General features: G+C 38.9%; 2 protein-coding genes across 11 annotated transcripts in view; one reads left to right on the forward strand and one right to left on the reverse strand.

Annotated features, from left to right (window-relative positions):
- Positions 1 to 1,861, reverse strand: part of MTERF1 (mitochondrial transcription termination factor 1) — a 204,873-nt gene extending 203,012 nt beyond the window's left edge. For 3 of the 8 annotated variants that reach the window (XR_013442745.1, XR_013442744.1, XM_078059247.1), the window contains exons 1-2: positions 1,556 to 1,653; positions 970 to 1,027 (exon numbers count right to left, since the gene is read on the reverse strand). Coding sequence is in view for 1 of the 8 variants with exons in the window: in XM_078059246.1 (XP_077915372.1) it covers positions 1,556 to 1,812 (257 nt within the window). In the remaining 7 variants the exon portion in view is untranslated. The other 5 variants (XR_013442746.1, XR_013442749.1, XR_013442747.1 and 2 more) reach the window with 5 other exon arrangements.
- The window catches only part of AKAP9 (A-kinase anchoring protein 9), a 197,807-nt gene continuing 183,209 nt past the window's right edge, over positions 1,789 to 16,386 (forward strand). For 2 of the 3 annotated variants that reach the window (XM_078059241.1, XM_036113321.2), the window contains exons 1-2: positions 1,816 to 1,927; positions 2,925 to 3,064. In XM_078059241.1, coding sequence (XP_077915367.1) covers positions 3,043 to 3,064 — 22 coding nt within the window. In that variant the 5' untranslated portion in view covers positions 1,816 to 1,927; positions 2,925 to 3,042. Of the gene's footprint in view, positions 1,928 to 2,924; positions 3,065 to 16,386 lie in introns of all 3 variants that reach the window. The other variant, XM_078059240.1, reaches the window with a different exon arrangement.

The raw sequence follows: 16,386 nt of genomic DNA on the forward strand, positions 1-16,386 counted from the left end.
ATACATCTATGTAATATTAATACTATACAACCTGATTTTTTTAAAAAGAGGCATATCTGGGGCGCCTGGGTGGCTCAGTCGTTAAGCGTCTGCCTTCGGCTCAGGTCATGATCTCAGGGTCCTGGGATCCATGATCTCCGCAGGAAGCCTGCTTCTCCCTCTCCCACTCCCCCTGCTTGTGTTCCCTCTCTCACTGTCTTTCTCTGTCAAATAAATAAATAAAATCTTTAAAAAAATAAAAATAAAAAAAAATAAAAAGAGGCATATCTAACACAATGGAAAGATATCCAAGATATTCTAAGTGGCAAACCACATAACAGTACAGATAAAATAATATCACTTATATAAGGGGGGGGACATAAAAAGAAGGTAAAAAGGCAGTAAGAGTTTTCTCTGAGAGATTAATGGGGGCCATGTACTGTTCCTGAAATACTGTGATACTATTTAATAAACATGTTATTTTGCAACCAGATAAATTAAGAACAAATTAAATTGGCTTAGGGGTGCAAAAAGTACTGGGAAATATGTGACCTTTATCAATTTTTCAGTTTTCAATACAAAAAAAGTTAAGCACCTGATCAACATTCAAAACATTCCTATAACATCTAGCAAGGTAATAAGTACATAAGCAGCCTAATGCAAAAAGTATCAACTGTCTCAATCTACAAATTTCAAAAATAATATTCCCTAATTTATTTAAATCTTTCAATTCACTCTTTAATTAACCAAAACCATTATTCCAAGGACTAAATTCCAAAATTAACAAATACACTGAAAACCTCTGTACTCATAACTTGTAAGGCCTGAGGAACAAAAGAGGATTTCCTTCTTCTCTGCTGCACAATTCGCTTGATAAAGGGACTTTTAATGGAGATGGCTAATCACTGTCCCAGGGTACTACATTCCAGTTGGTCTTCTTTTGATAAAACAAGGGAAGTTTGGAGATCTTTACAGCAATCCATTTCTTACCTAATCTGTCTTAGAAAGGATGTTGCATTTCTCCTGAAGAGCTGGAAAACAGCTGTCCCTAAAAATGGCAAAAAAAAAAAAAAGAAAAAAAAAAAGGCGGGGGGGTGGAGGACGAAATATTGTCAGCACTTCGTGATACAGAATAAAGAAATCGATCCCAGCTAACACTGCATAACGTCCTTGTGAAAAGCGTCACCTCTTACGTACTAAGCATCTCAGACATACCGAGAGGAAAACGGCAAGAACACGCCCGAGTATTAATGGGAAAAGGTGGCGTAATCACGCATTGTTTGTAAAACCGGAGCTAAGTGCTTCACATATACTATCTTACTTCAACCCCACAACTTAAAGGTAAGGATTATTCCTAAAATTAGAAAATCGGGAAAAAGGCAGAACTCTGTCACAAGTTTGTATTAGCTCACTTAATATAGTAATTACACGGGTTCCATTCCATGGGTTCTCCCGCTCCCCCTTCCTCCCCAAAACCGACTCGCCAAGGGCTGCGCGGGAAGGGGACTCCGTACACCAAAATCACCCAGACCCACTTCTAAAAAAAAAAAGAGCATAAGCGCAGCCAGCCACAGACCTCAACCTGGACTGTATTAATATTCGGTAGATGGCTTTACTTCCGCCTCTACGGCCTGGGGCGGGACGGAGAGGCGGAAATGAATGACTAACTTCCGGTCGCGTAGAGGTGACGTCGCCTTCTTTGCGCCCCCCCGGCGGCCGCGCGGCAGCCCTCTGCAAGCCTGACGCGAAGAGCCCAGCAGGGGGCGGCAAGAGACCGTGGTGAACTCTGGGAACAGGCGGCCTGGGGCTGGTTTTGGAGGGACACGGGACCATGGGCTTCCCCGAGGCCCGGGCCTGGGGCTGAGGGTGGCTGCAGAGATCCATTGCCTGCTGGCGACGTGCGGTAGGAAAGTCGCTATTGTATACATGAATTTTGCAACCTGATAGGGTAATTATGCTTATTAATATGGTTAACATATGCTGGTAAACACCTTGGCGTTTGGTGTCGGAAGACGCGTGCAATCTGGGGCTCCTGAAGAGTCCCAGATTCTCTTTCTTTCCTGAGCTACCTTGGAAATCCTGGAGTGTGGCTGCTAGTCCTAATTCAGCTTCAGCATTCAGGCTAGGAAGCAGTTTTGATATACTTCGATTTAACAGCTTGCAGCACGAATTATTTATGCTGCTTCTGAAATTGTGACGAGACTAGGCTATTTAAAGTTTCAACAGAAACTTAATCTCCACAGCAGAAAAGCATTTTTGTCACCCTTGAAGGCGTTGTTTATTTAAATCTTCCTGGTCCTGTCATTCTCACTTGACTGGGGGTGGTAGCAATGGAGATTAAACTTCAGTTCAAAGCAATTCCGCTGAATTCTCCAAAAGAAAGATTATATCTAAATTAATGAAATAATCCTCAAATTGCCAGGTTATTTTCCAGAGGAAGTGATTTGGTCTTGAGAAAAACAAAAAGTGGAGGAGAGGGTTGATCCTGAATTCTACTGCAAGGAAGAATGTCCTGCTTTACCCTACTCCATGTAGGAGCATATGATAAATTTTTCTTTATCTCATTTCTGCACCAATTAATGTTTTATCTTCACTCTGTCCCTTAGACTAGGAGCTAGCTGGTATGTTGTCACTTTGTTTTGAATTAATTTTCTGTTTTATTGGCTTACAAGGGTAAAGATTTACCTTTGGAACTTTACCAATAATCAGCCTTTCTGGTAAGTGAAATTACTCACTGCTGTCCCTCCAGGTAAAAAGTAGTCCTGAAATGTTAGAAGTGGTCTTTATGTGAATTTCTAAAATCTATTTCTGCATGGAAGGAGCTCTTATATCTGAGTTTATATTTACTGTCATATATAAATATATAAACTGACATGCATAAATATATAAATATTATATTTATAAGCCACTTTACAATCAATGTTAAACAATAAAATCTATTCTAGGAATCATTGAATTTCAGACTTAAGAAGGCCTTTGAGATTATGACTCCCTCATTATGAATCCTTTCATTTTGCCGATGAGACATTGAAACCCTTACAATAGAAGTCAGCAAGAGAATACATGTGTTATACCTCCTTAACCAGTAAGTCTTCTATGATTTATACCACATGCACTGATATAGATTATCAAAGGTTAGTTCAGACTTACTTAGGCGACATCACTTAAGTTTGTTTTTAGTGATATGTGTAGGTAAAGGAGATTGGTTCTTTTGAAAATAAGTGCTGTATTTCCTATCCAAAATTTTCTGATTACAAATAAATTTTAAATGCATATTATAAAACACTGAGAAGAATAGCAGCAAAGGTATAATGATGGTTGGATTAGCATGGTGTATTAGCAATTTTTTTCCTTCTCCTATTTCTGCAAAGAGGTTTAATATTTAATGATTTGTGAAATGTCGTCATTACCTCCAGTAAGGCGGTGACTACTACCTCACTGTCATTAGTGGTGTATTACAGTATAACCTATATATACCTTGCCTGTATTTTATTCATTGGTTCAGTGAACATTTATTAAACACCTGTATATTCCAGACCTTGTTTTCAGAATCAGGGGGATATAGTGGAAAACAAGCCAAAGCCCCTGCCCTCCTTGACCTTATTTCCCTTGATAGGTCTCACTCAGCCTGAGTGTCTGCTGCTCTGCATGCTTCCCCTCATCTGACCTCCCCAAGACCATAGCTGATCCATGCCCTACTAAGCTGATATAATTAAGAAGTGTGGTTGGAAACATTGGAGGGCTGTGTATGGTAGGAGACCAGAGGCAGGGAGTAAGCAATGATGAAGAAACAGAGAAGAAAAGGGATAAGTAGTTGCAACATGGTGGAGGGGTGTTTTTCCTAGTGTCACTCACTTGGTCTTTGGGCTCTCTGAACAGTAGGAATTGACTGGAGGCCAAAAGAAAGTTCCAGGCAAGGCTTTTATTGGGGCTTATTCTGGAGCACAAGGGAGACAGCACAAAGGAGTTCTTCAGACTGAGTCCCCTAATATAGGCCAGGGAAAGTTTTTAAAGGGACTAAAAAGAGAAAGGAGTGATGTCGAGACATATAGAGTCAGGGATTTCTTGGTGTCTGCACACTTAAAATTTATGCTTCTTCACATGTCACAAGTCTATTTATTTAGCATGTTAAATCTCCACCCATGTGTGTAGGTTTTAGTATTATAATGAGGGGAATAGTTGGTGAAAAGTCAGGGCGGGGGGTCCACCTGGGTGCAGACTAGTTTGGTTCAGTCTTTCTTTGTCTTCGTAGTTCAGTCCCTCCGTGAGGTAATCATCCTGCTTCCACATTCCTGCAAGATGTACTACTGAAGAGGCATAGAGTTTCAGCTGTCCAGGAAAGCTAGATTTCACAGTCAGGTTTGAGGAGACCCAAGTCCAGTCCCTGCCCTGTCTCACTAGAAGCTGTTCTAAAGTTGTCTTTCAAAGTTTTTTTATAAAGTCTAAAGTAATCCAGTTTTTAAGTTAAATTTGTTTTGTTATATATCCCTTTTACAATTTTCTTTTCTGAAACCATGGTAATATTAGATGGCATATGCGTTTTTCAATGCCTTTACTTGAGAAAAGAAAAAGTTGCCAAGTCTGTATTGGAGCATCTCCTCCCTCTTTTTTTCATCCAAAAGTCTGTTGCAGGGGAAAGTAGGGACTCTGGCGCCCTCCCTCCCCAAGTAGGACTTAAGACATTCTGGCGGTGAGATGAAAGTCAAGTCGGAGTACAGAATCTATGCTATATTCAGAAGCACCTCTGCCCTTTTATAATTAAGGTTTTTTTTTCACTATGTCAAAAGTGTCTGCCTGACCCGCTCTGCCCAGGAAGTATCCTTAGTTTTTCATGCAGATAGGCTTTTGGCACACCACAGCCCCTTGGTTGACCACTCATGTTTGAATCTCAGCAGACCCAGTTAAGGTCAGAAAGGAAGTAGCCCTCTAGTTCCCCACCCTCCACCCTCTACAGCAATACCCAGACTCCTGGACTCAATAGACAAATGCAACCCCCACCCCACAGCAACTTCCTGGACAGACCTACCAGCTTCCTACCAGTGTAGTTTGAAGTCCTCAGAGGAACATCATGTCTCTTCTCCCATTCTCTTGCTTGAGGTTATCGTGTGTGCTTATGAAAACACATGGAAAGGCTACAAATTGCTTACTGCTGAGTAAAACAGTAGATAAAGTTACCCTGATAATCACAGGTTAACACTCTTTCTGTTTGCAAACAACCAAAAAAAAAAAACCCCAACAAACAACGTAGCTTAATTTCCCCCCTTTTCAAAAACAATTGCTTTTTAACAACTTTGAATTTCTTTTGAAATCTAAAGATTTGACTAGCGGCAACTTTCTTTCTCTGAAATATGCCTGACTGGGGTCTAGAGAGATCCTTGAGTCAGCCTTCCCACTCCCACACTCATTACCACAAGGGCTGCGGCAAGGAACTGAGTACTTAGTCTGGCAAATTTGCTGATTCCAGACCTGATATGATCCCAGATTCCCACAGTAGTTAGACTGCCACCAACAGCATGACAGAGTTGGCTGAGAGAAACACAATAATCATTTGAGATCCCATTCAGCCTGGTGAGTTTAAGTACCTTTTGGGTTGTTTGATCCTATAGTACCATGCTTTCAATTACTGTGAAGCCATTCTTAATCACTGGTAGAAAAAAGTGATCTTACCACAAAGCAGAGGAGCAAATATTCACAAAATAGAATAAAATCTTCCTTGTCCAAAACTATCTCCCTTCCTAATTACAGTATTTCTTCAAATTCCACTCTTAGAAATTTAGTCCTTGGTGTTTATAGCATGGTGGTTTTAAATCCTAAACATATTTGAAAGGGGAGACAAATTAAGCCAACAGCCAACAAACTTTTTCTATAAAGGGCCAGAGGGTATGTAGTCCACAAAGCCTAAAGTATTTACTATCTCATTTGCACATTCTTCTTTTTTCTTTCTTTCTTTTTTCACAATCCTTTAAAAATGTAAAGACTGTTAGCTCATAGAGCACCTGGCCGCTGGTCGTAGTCTGCGGACACCTGCATTAAACTACAGTGAGCTACTGTATAGCTGTAACCTAGTTTCTTGACTTAAAGCATCCAAAGAATAGGCATTTTGAGGAAAAGGACATAAAAGAGAAAAATGTTAATAATATCTGAAAACATCATATAACACTATCTGGTAGGTACTGGTCTAATCACGTCACCTGTATTAATCCATTTACGTCTATGATGGAAATAATATGATCTCCATTTTATGAATGACAAAACTGAAATAGAGGCTAAGTAACCTGCCCAAGCTCACACAGCTAATAAGTAACTGGAACCTAAGAAGTCCAACTCTAGAGTGTGTGATCATAACTGTGATGCTATGCTGACACTCAGAAAATAGTATTTTAATTCACTGTAGAAACTATAAAAATAGAAATATTTTTCTATAGAAATTAGAAAAAGAGGGCAAACAAATTCACCCATAATTCCATCACCTAGAAATAATCACTATTTACATTTTGTTTATATTCTTCCGGAATATTCCTATACATAAAATTCTTTCCTTTTTTCAACCTATGAGGTAGGTATAATTTTACAGATGAGGAAACTGAGGCTTACAAGGGTTAAGTGACTTTTTCAGGAACATAAAGCTGACGTGTGTGGAACCAGGATTTCAACCCAGGTTGTTGCTTCCAGAGCCTGTGTTCTTAACCCCCGGCCTATACTGTATTTGAGTTTATACTTACTCTTTCTCACTTTTCTCCCCACCTCCGCTCACGTGCTCGCTTTCTCTCTCAAACAAATAAATAAAATCTTAAAAAAAGAATGAAGAAAGGTAAGTTGGGCAGACAAAAACATCTCTGTCTACTACTACAGTTGGTGAGCCAGAATTGGAGGTGCGATCTCCCAGTCCAGTCCTCTTCTCATTCCTCTGTTTATTCATTTAGCACATATTTACTGAGCACTCTATCAGGATTGTATTTAGCTGCACATAACAGTGGTAGTTTACATAGCAAAATGTCTAGAGATGGAAGTGGGTTTTTGGCATCGTTTTCTAATACCAGATAGTCTCACAGTTTCCTAAGCACAGCACTGCACTTCTTTGCCTCCGATCCTTTGTTCACTTCTCTGCTCACCATATCCACTTGTTAGGCACTTAGTCTCGGTTTGTTAGGGCTGTTATAACATAAATGCCATAGGCTAAGTTGTTTAAACAACAGACATTTATTTGTCACAGTTCTGGAAACTGGGGAGTCCAGATCAAGGTGGCGGCAGATTTGGTGTTCAGTGAAGTCCCACTTCCTGGTAGTTGACTGTCTTCTCAATGTGTCCTCACATAGCAGAAAGGAGTAGGAGAGCTCTTTGTGGTTTCTTTCATAAGGGCATTAATCCCCTTCACAAGGGCTTCAGCCCCATAACCTCATTACCTCCCAAGGCCCCTTGCCTAATATCATCACATTGGATGTTAGGATTTCAATGTATACATTTTGGGGGAAACATATTCAGTCCATAACAGTCTCTTAACCTAGAAAGTGTGATACCATCTCTCCCTGAAGCTTTTCCAAACCCCCATTTGGAGTAAATCTCTCCCATTTCCATATCTCTGTAGCACTTTGTGCAATCAGTATAACACCAAATTTATTCTGCCTTGTGTTTAAATTAATATGGTGCATACATATCAATCCCTGCATGATACCGTGATTTCTTAAGGGCACAGACTGAGTCTCATTCTTCTTTGTGGAACCCAGATGCCAACTGTTCTCCCATCCTCCGACTGCACCATGTACATCCTCCCTGCTAGACCCAGAACCACTTTGAGTTCTGCCAAAGTAAACCGTATCACCTGAAAACATTAGTGAGCAAAGTGGACTTCACTGCAGGTTTTGTCATGGAGATGACTTACCACACTACACAGAAAAACAACTCTCAGATCCTTTGTTAGACCCACTGGCTCACATTTTCTTCCTTTTGGCCTGTCGTTCTGACTTCAAACTCCTCTCCGCATTATTTTACCTAAATTCAGAGGTGCTTCAGCCCTAGCTCCCATTGGCACACCCAAACCCAGCATGAAGCTCAGCAAAATAAAGTCCCATATAGGTAGCAGGTCCCACTCTTCTCCGTAGTGGGGGTTCAAAACAGCAGATAATATTAAATAATGCTAATAATATTTAGTATTTATTTTGCATAAGGTACTGTCATCCCTGCAAGGCATATTTTATTATTCCCATTTTACAGTTGAGAAAAGGGAGGGATGAAGAGGTTAAACAAATAAATAAATATCACACAGCCAAAAAGTAGGAACCAGAAATCCAACCCAGGCACTTTGAATCCAGAGCCTGGGCCCTTAATAATTAACCTCCACTAATTTTTATAGCACCTAATACCATGCCTTTACTAATAAGTACATCAAAGTGTTGGTTGGATTAAATTTACTTGTATTTCTAAGATCATCAGAAATATGCAGTTTCTTATGTTTCTTTCTTTCCAGTTGCAAGCATTTATTTTTGTTTATGAAATACCAAATATCCATTATAAGAAAAAACACATTATGTTAAATTAAAGCAAAAATTATGAGTATATTGCAACTTTTGCTAGTTTTATTTTTCTCAGCTTTATTGAGGTATAATTGGCAAATAAAAGTTGTATAATATTTAAGCTGTACAACATGATGATTGATATACCTGTACATTGTGAAATGATTACCACAAATCCTTACAAACAGATTAACACATCCATCATCTCACATAGTTATGATTATTTTATGGTGTGCTAAGAATACTTAAGAGCTATTCTCCACAAATTTCAGATACACAATACAGGATTATTAACTATAGTCACTGTACATCCATCCTTATGGATATCTAAAGCTTTCTGTTTGTACTGGTATTAAGTGAATGAATGAACTGACTAATTTACTGACTATGCAACTCAGCTTCCTCATCTGAAAATTTGTTCATTCAGTTGGTCATTTAATATTTATCCATCTGTGGGCACTAGAGAAACAATGAAGCATAAGAAACACTCCTTGCCTTTAACACGTCTGTGGAGATATTCACAGTCCAAAAGAAAAGTGTTAAACCAGATAATATCGAAGGTCCCTTCCAGCTCTAAAATTCTGTAATTCTGTTGAGTGGGAGGTTTGCTCTCCTTGTACAGAGGTGGTGGGTGACTGTCGTGTAGACACTGGGAAGAGGAGATGGAGATGGGGCTGCTTGTCAAATGATTACTGAGGAGAGAATTTCAGGCTGCCCCTGAACCAAATAACAAGGAACGGGAAGCCTTGCCTACTGCCCTCCAGCCTTCCTCACTGCACTCCTGACTCCACTCTCTGCTCAGATGGCTGGTGTCCCTCTGCTGCCCTCTGAGTCCTCCAGATCCCATTTTGACACTAGGTTAGCCGACTGACCATGCGTGTTCCCTACTCAGAGCTGCCAGTAGAGCTTCCCTCTTCACTTTTTCCCAGCAGCTGGACACTTGATCCTTTCACTCTGTCACTGTCATATCCTGCTGTTCTCAGGCCTAGCTGCACATCACCCAGGGAGCTTTTTACACACACTGAAGCCCAACTCTCCACCTCTAGGGATTCTGATTTAATTGGTTTGACATGGGGCCCAGATACTGGTCTAGTTTTTTGTTTTTGTTTTTTAAATCCTCAGCAGATGAGGGATGCCTGGGTGGTTCAGGTCATGATCCTAGGGTCCTGGGATCGAGTTCCACATCAGGCTCCTTTCTCAGCGGGGAGCCTGATTCGTCCTCTGCCTGCCACTCCCTCTGCTTATGCTCTCCCTCTCTCTCTGACAAATAAATTATAAAACCTTTTTTAAAAAAATCCTCGGCAGATGATTCTAATGTATAGCCACAATTGAGAACTACTATACTTCAGACACTGGAGTTGCTTAATTTTCCCTTGCTGGTTAAGGCCCCACTCTGGATTCTGTTCCCAGCCAGGGAAAATTCAAGGCTGGCAGCTCAGCAGCTCAGCAGCTCAGGGCTTAATCCCACTGTGGCCTGGACTCCCAGTTCCAGCAATTAAAGGCTGTTGTTATTCCTTGTGATTAAGCTCCTACCCCAAAGGAACACGGAGAGTAAAAGAAGGCGAAACAGTTGCTGGGGAAGCAAAACAGCAGGTGTTTACTCTGATGCCCTCCCACTTCCTTCTGTCCTTCCCGCCATTCCCTGCTCAAACCTCGGTAACAAAGTTGTCCTGAGTAAAGAGTGTCTCTTTGGTGACGGGCATGGATAGGAAATTAATTATCTGACCTAACATCTCTCAGCCATACGTATGTCAAGCCAGATGTTTCTCTTTATTTGACTACATGCACCTCTATTGGTGATACCTTAGTTTCCCAGAGACATTTCATCTTTAACTTCCTTTCCTTTCTTCTCCCTCTTTGAACTTGTATTTAGCTAATTCCAGAGTCTTCTCTCTCTTGATCCATTTTTACAAACCTCCCTCACTATGACTGTGATCACACCTAAGCATAAGACTAATACCAGAGTAGGGTGCCTGGGTGGCTCAAATAGTTAAGTGTCTGCCTTCGGCTCAGGTCATGACCTCAGGGTCCTGGGATCGGATGCTGGGATCGGGTCCTGGGATCGGGTCCTGGGATTGGGTCCGCATCAGGCTGCCAGCTCAGCAGGGAGTCTGCTTCTCCCTCTCCCTCTGCTCCTCCCCCTGTTCATGCTCTCTCTCTCTGTATCTCTCTGTCTCAAATGAATAATAAAATCTTAAAAAAAAAAAAAAAAAGACTAATACCAGAATAAAGGGAAGTGACATTTTTTAAAGTGTAGTTTTGGTGTGAAAAGGGAAACAACCTTTAGAGTCCATGAAAGTGCTAAAAAAACTCGTCACAATTCCCACAAAAATCTCTATTTTCTTTGTTGTCCTCTAATAAAACCTTTCAGTCAAAAACCAACATTTAACATAAATGTTATTTTTTTTTGAGAGACAGAGAGAGGTGGGGGAAAGGCAGAGGGAGAAGGAGAGAGAGAATCTTAAGCAGGTTCCATGCCCAGCATGGAATCTGATGTGGGGCTCCATCTCATGACCCTGAGCCAAAATCAAGAATCAGACGCTTAACTAACTGAGCCACCCAGGCACCCCATCATAAGTGTTTTTTTCATCAGTTTGTTGTTTTCTGCTTTGATACTTGTTTTACAACGGTTTTGGTTTTTACTGTGTTTTTTTTTTTTTCTACTACTATTTCTTATAACACTTCATTTTGTGGATTACAGTAGTCCCCCCTTATCCTCAGGGGATATGTTCCAACACCTCCAGTGGATGCCTGCAACCATGGATAGCCCTGAACCCTATATGTACTATTGTTTTTTCCTATACATACTTACCTATGATAAAGTTTAATTTATAAATTAGGCACAGTAAGAGAGTAACAACAATTGGGCGCCTGGGTGGCTCAGTCGTTAAGCGTCCGCCTTTGGCTCAGGTCATGATCCCAGTGTCCTGGGATCGAGGCCCACATTGGGCTCCTTGCTCAGTGGGGAGTCCAGTTCTCCCTCTCCATCTGTCCCTGCTTGTGTCCCCTCTCTCGCTGTGTCTCTCTCTGTCGAATAAATAAATAAAATCTTTAAAAAAAAAACAATAACTAATAATAAAAGCAGTTATGACATATACTATAACAAAACTTATGTAAATGTGGTCTCTCTCTCAAAATATCTTACTGTACTGTACTCACCCTTCTTCTTCTTGTGATGATGTGAGATGATAAAATGCGTACATGATGAGAAGTGAGGGGAATGACGTAGGCATCGTGACATAGTGTTTGGCTACTGTTGACTTCCTGCTGATTCGTCAGAAGGAGGATCATCTGCCTCTGGACTGTGGTTGACCACAGGAAATTGAAACCACAGAAAGTGAAACCACAGGTAAGGGGGGCCTACTGTATTCTTAGAAGATTAGCACCACCTATAACGTTGTCTTAGTTGAAAATTCCACTTGAGTACCAAAGTTTTGGAACCCAACTCATCTGTAAATTGAGGACTGCATGAATATACCTAGGCACTCCCTTAACTAAGAGGTCTGCTTTTCCAATGTCACAGGGGCTGTTCTTAAGATTTCCCAAAGGAGAGGAATGAATATGAAGGCAGATTTTAATGACATCCATTTCTTTTGATAACATTGATGACTTCCCAGCCATCAGTGAGACGGCAGGAGTTACTCTCTTCTTTGGCCCTGGAGAATCTGCTATACATATGATTTTCCCAATGTCGAGGACAGTATCATGACACAGTACCCCTTACCCACTTAATTACTCTGACAATCTGAAGAAGCAATTCTTATCATAATGTCTACACCTATTCTCAGAAAAGTGCTTTTTCAAATCAAACATTTGTCTAATTAAACATATGTTCTAAAATATATTCATTTTTCTTGACATTAAATATAAATCTTAGTTTGATTGTTCTCTGTTTTGACCAGGTACTGTGATTCTCTGTGAACATTAGCAAAAGACAAAAAAGAAAAAAGAATTTTTAAATGTTTTAAAGCACATAAAACATTTTTTTCTATTATATAATGAAGTATGTGTTCTGTATTGCTCAAGAGTATCACAATCATGATTTATGATCTTGATGTATTTTTAATACATATTTAAATTAGTCATTATGAATCAGATATCCTAAGATCATTTAATTAATTACCTGTATTATCTAACCCCTACTTAAATTTCTTTTCTAGACATATTACTCCTACAGACTAAATTATTCATCTCACCAAACTTTCTAAGCTGACAAAGCTAGCTGAAGTGCTATTGTGAAAGCAAGTCTCAGCTCAACAAATACTTTTTCTTTTATTAAAAGATAAGGGTAAAGAACTATTATGTCTAAAAATAGATACTTGGAGCTTAAAATCTGTCAGACCATATGTTGTACAACTCCAAGATCCAGGAAACAAAGACATCTTTCTCCTGGGGGTATGTATTATTATTCATTCTAGGGGATCAAGTACCAGTCCATATGTATGACTAAACATCGTTAGAAGAGAAACCGATTATGAATTCCTGGGGATAGTAAAGGGAAAATATGAGTCAGTTCGCACTGATCTGATCTGCATGTATTTGTCCTTGTGTTATGAGAATGCATGTGACAGTGTGATTTTTTTCCCCCCAATGTCCTTGAGATTTCTTTTAAGGAAATTACTTTTCTTGTTTCTCTCTGGCAGTCAATGGAATGACCACAAAATATAAGATCTGAGACAATCTTTACCTATAAGCAAGATAGCATTTTATAAACTGTTAGACAATCTTTATAATTCTTTTTCTGTATTTAAATTTTAACCTTTTTTTCCTTGTGGATATGTTATTTTATTGTTTTAAGGTTTAAAAACTCCTTTTAAAATTGAAGTAAGTTTTCAAACCTACTGCCACTAATGTCTAAATATGTTCTACATATGTGGTACACATTCTGTAACATTGAATATATTTTATATGGTGCAAACTCAACCATCTTCAGAGATTCAGTTATAGTCTGATGCTAGAATATCATTCTGAGACTGTGTACATTAGTACACTGAAGCAATTTGGCAGTTACTAAGTTCGGACCACAAACAATTCCAACCTCCAGCGGGGATTCTTCTCTGCCTTTATAACTATCAGGTCTCCACTTCTCTTTAGATTGCAGAGACCCAGCTACATTGGCATATTTATAAAGCCATACACTTTTAAAATGTTAAGGGTAAGAGGTTCAACCGCTCTCTAATTACTTGGCAATGATTGCACAGGCTAATTTTAAAGGTAGAAATGTCTGTTCTTTGTCAACTAACAAAAGACCTGCAGTCCTCTTCAAGTGATGGAAGGGGAAAGAGGAAATGAAAAGTAATATCAGACAGTGTATTTCTTCTCGGACATGAGGCTATATTTCTTTTAGTTTTTAGAAATATTTGTGTGTACATGTATGTATATGTAAAGAAAAGTGTACACACATGATATAAAGATACAAAAGAATACTCAATATAAACCTAAATCTCTCCTTTTCCTTAGTTACCCAGTTCCCCTCTCTGGAGGCAAACATTGTACCCAGTCTCTTGGAGATTCTTCCAACAATAATTCATGCATTTGCCAACATACATGTATAAGTTCCCTCTCTCTCTTCCTCTTCCTTCACTCTAAAGGTAGTATACCATATACTTTTCTCTGTTCCTTGAGTTTTCATTCTTAAAGATTGTTCCAGGGGCACCTGGGTGGCTCAGTCAGTTAAGCATCCAAATCTTGGTTTCGGCTCAGGTCATGATCTCGGGGTCGTGAGATCGTGCCCTGCCTCAGGCTCCATGCTCAGGGCAGAGTCTGCTTGAGATTCTCTCCCTTTTTCTTTCTCTCCCCCTCTGCCCCTCTCCCCACTCAGGTGCATTCTGTCTCTCTCTCTCTCTCTCTCTCTCTCAAATAAATAAAATCTTTAAAAAAATAGATTGTTCGAAATCAGTATATATAAAAGTCATTATTTTTATACTGTCTGTATAGTAATCCACTGTACAAATACACCATAATTCAACTAAACAGTCCTTAATAACATTTACTGTTTCCCATCGTTTACTATTACAAATAGGCTGCAAAAAAAAATTTCATTTGCATATATTTTGTGTTGTACATATGCAAGATTATAGAATAAAAACCTAGGAGTTTAAATTATTGGGTCAAAGAGTATGAGCATTTTTAATTTTGACAAATAGAACCAAGTTGCCCTCCATGAACATTGTACCAATTTTCACTCCTAACAGCAATATATGAGAAGGAAGCAATGTTTTTGACTAGGACCCACTTCATATTTATACTCCAAAAGAAATGAAAGCATCAATATATTTTTTTACATGTTATAAATGTCAGGAAACTCTAGCATTTGGGAAATAATAAAATACAAAGTAAGAGATAGCAAGCTGACAGAATATAGTAACCATTTCATACTTTGTTGATAAGCAAGAAAACTACCATCATGTTACAAGAGATTTTTGAATTATATTTTCCAAAACCATGAAAACTGTTAAATCTTCGTATTTCTAATGATAATGCTATTATTAAAAGTAATAGAGTTATTGCCCATAATAATGATAACAAAAGAGGAAATATTGTATGGAATATACAAAACTGTCATGATATATAACACAAATATACAATTGGACTGTGACTTTTTAAAAATCTGTATTGTAATAATAGGTATCGCAATGTTCTAAGACACAAATTAGCCCTCAAATTTACTAACAGTTATTCTGGAAGTACATCTTAAAATAATTTGGGGGGAAAAAAAGCCCTTGTTAGATATATTTAGTTGTGCTATAAAACTTCTTGACCAAAAGACCAGATACTATATTATTCATAAAGTGAAAAAAGTTTTATAAACTTATAAAAATAGTAGAAATGGTACAGAAAAATCTAAGTGCATAGTTTTGGAGGTAGGAGCCTTATGGAATATGAATATAAAAACTCTTCTCCCTTGGTAAGGTTCCTATGAGTACCAGGTAATTGTTCCATAAAAAAGAGACTAAGTATGCATTGGCACCAGCTCAGATTGTCACTTCTAAATTTTTGTGATGTAAATAGGTAAAAATGTATTTTTATGAAGAATTGATGAATTATGATTAGAGCAATCTGTCCTATAAAATTTCATAGCAATAATATGAATTATAATTTAAAAAATTAAAAAAAATTCAAGTCACCTTTATTAAGAAAAGAGTCTCAAGAATTCTCAACCATCTTTTTGTCATCCAAAGTTTATTTTGTCATTCAAAATTCATGCTTAACTGAAAGTTAATACCACTGCGTGTATTTTTCTGATAATATTACAGGGATTGGGCCAGATAGTTCAGTGGGCAACCTCATTGTTGAAAATACCACTGTGTGTATTTTTCTGATAATATTACAGGGATTGGGCCAGATAGTTCAGTGGGCAACCTCATGTTGAAACCTCATTATAGAAGTAGCTGAACAAGCAGTTTTAAAGACAAAATTCGACACAGCTGGTTATCCCATTTAAATTGTGTCTAAAAAATACCAAAGAAAACAATTTGGTCAAACAACTAGTCAAGTCAATGAAACATAAAATCAGTCAAACCTGTCTTTTGGCATCAAGTAAGGAACAAACTGTCACTTGACTGGATATTTCATATTTCACCCAAATGCTGTAATTGTAGCTCTATCCTCAGATGACAGTGAAAACAAGGTGGCAAAAATACTTCTTCACAAGAGTCCTTTAAAATTAACATAATTATGTAACTCTGTCATGTATTTCAACACAACACATTAGTCACCACTTAGGACTACAACGTAGGATGCACATCACATGACAGTGAAGTAGCACTGCTCTTTAAGAAGAATGGGCAGAAATGTACTGGGGCGCCTGGGTGGCTCAGTCGGTTAAGCGTCTGCCTTCAGCTCAGGTCATGGTCCCAGGGTCCTGGGATCAAGCCCCGCATCGGGCTCCTTGCTC

Source organism: Halichoerus grypus, chromosome 12, assembly GCF_964656455.1.
Source record: "Halichoerus grypus chromosome 12, mHalGry1.hap1.1, whole genome shotgun sequence".
NCBI lineage: Eukaryota > Metazoa > Chordata > Mammalia > Carnivora > Phocidae > Halichoerus > Halichoerus grypus.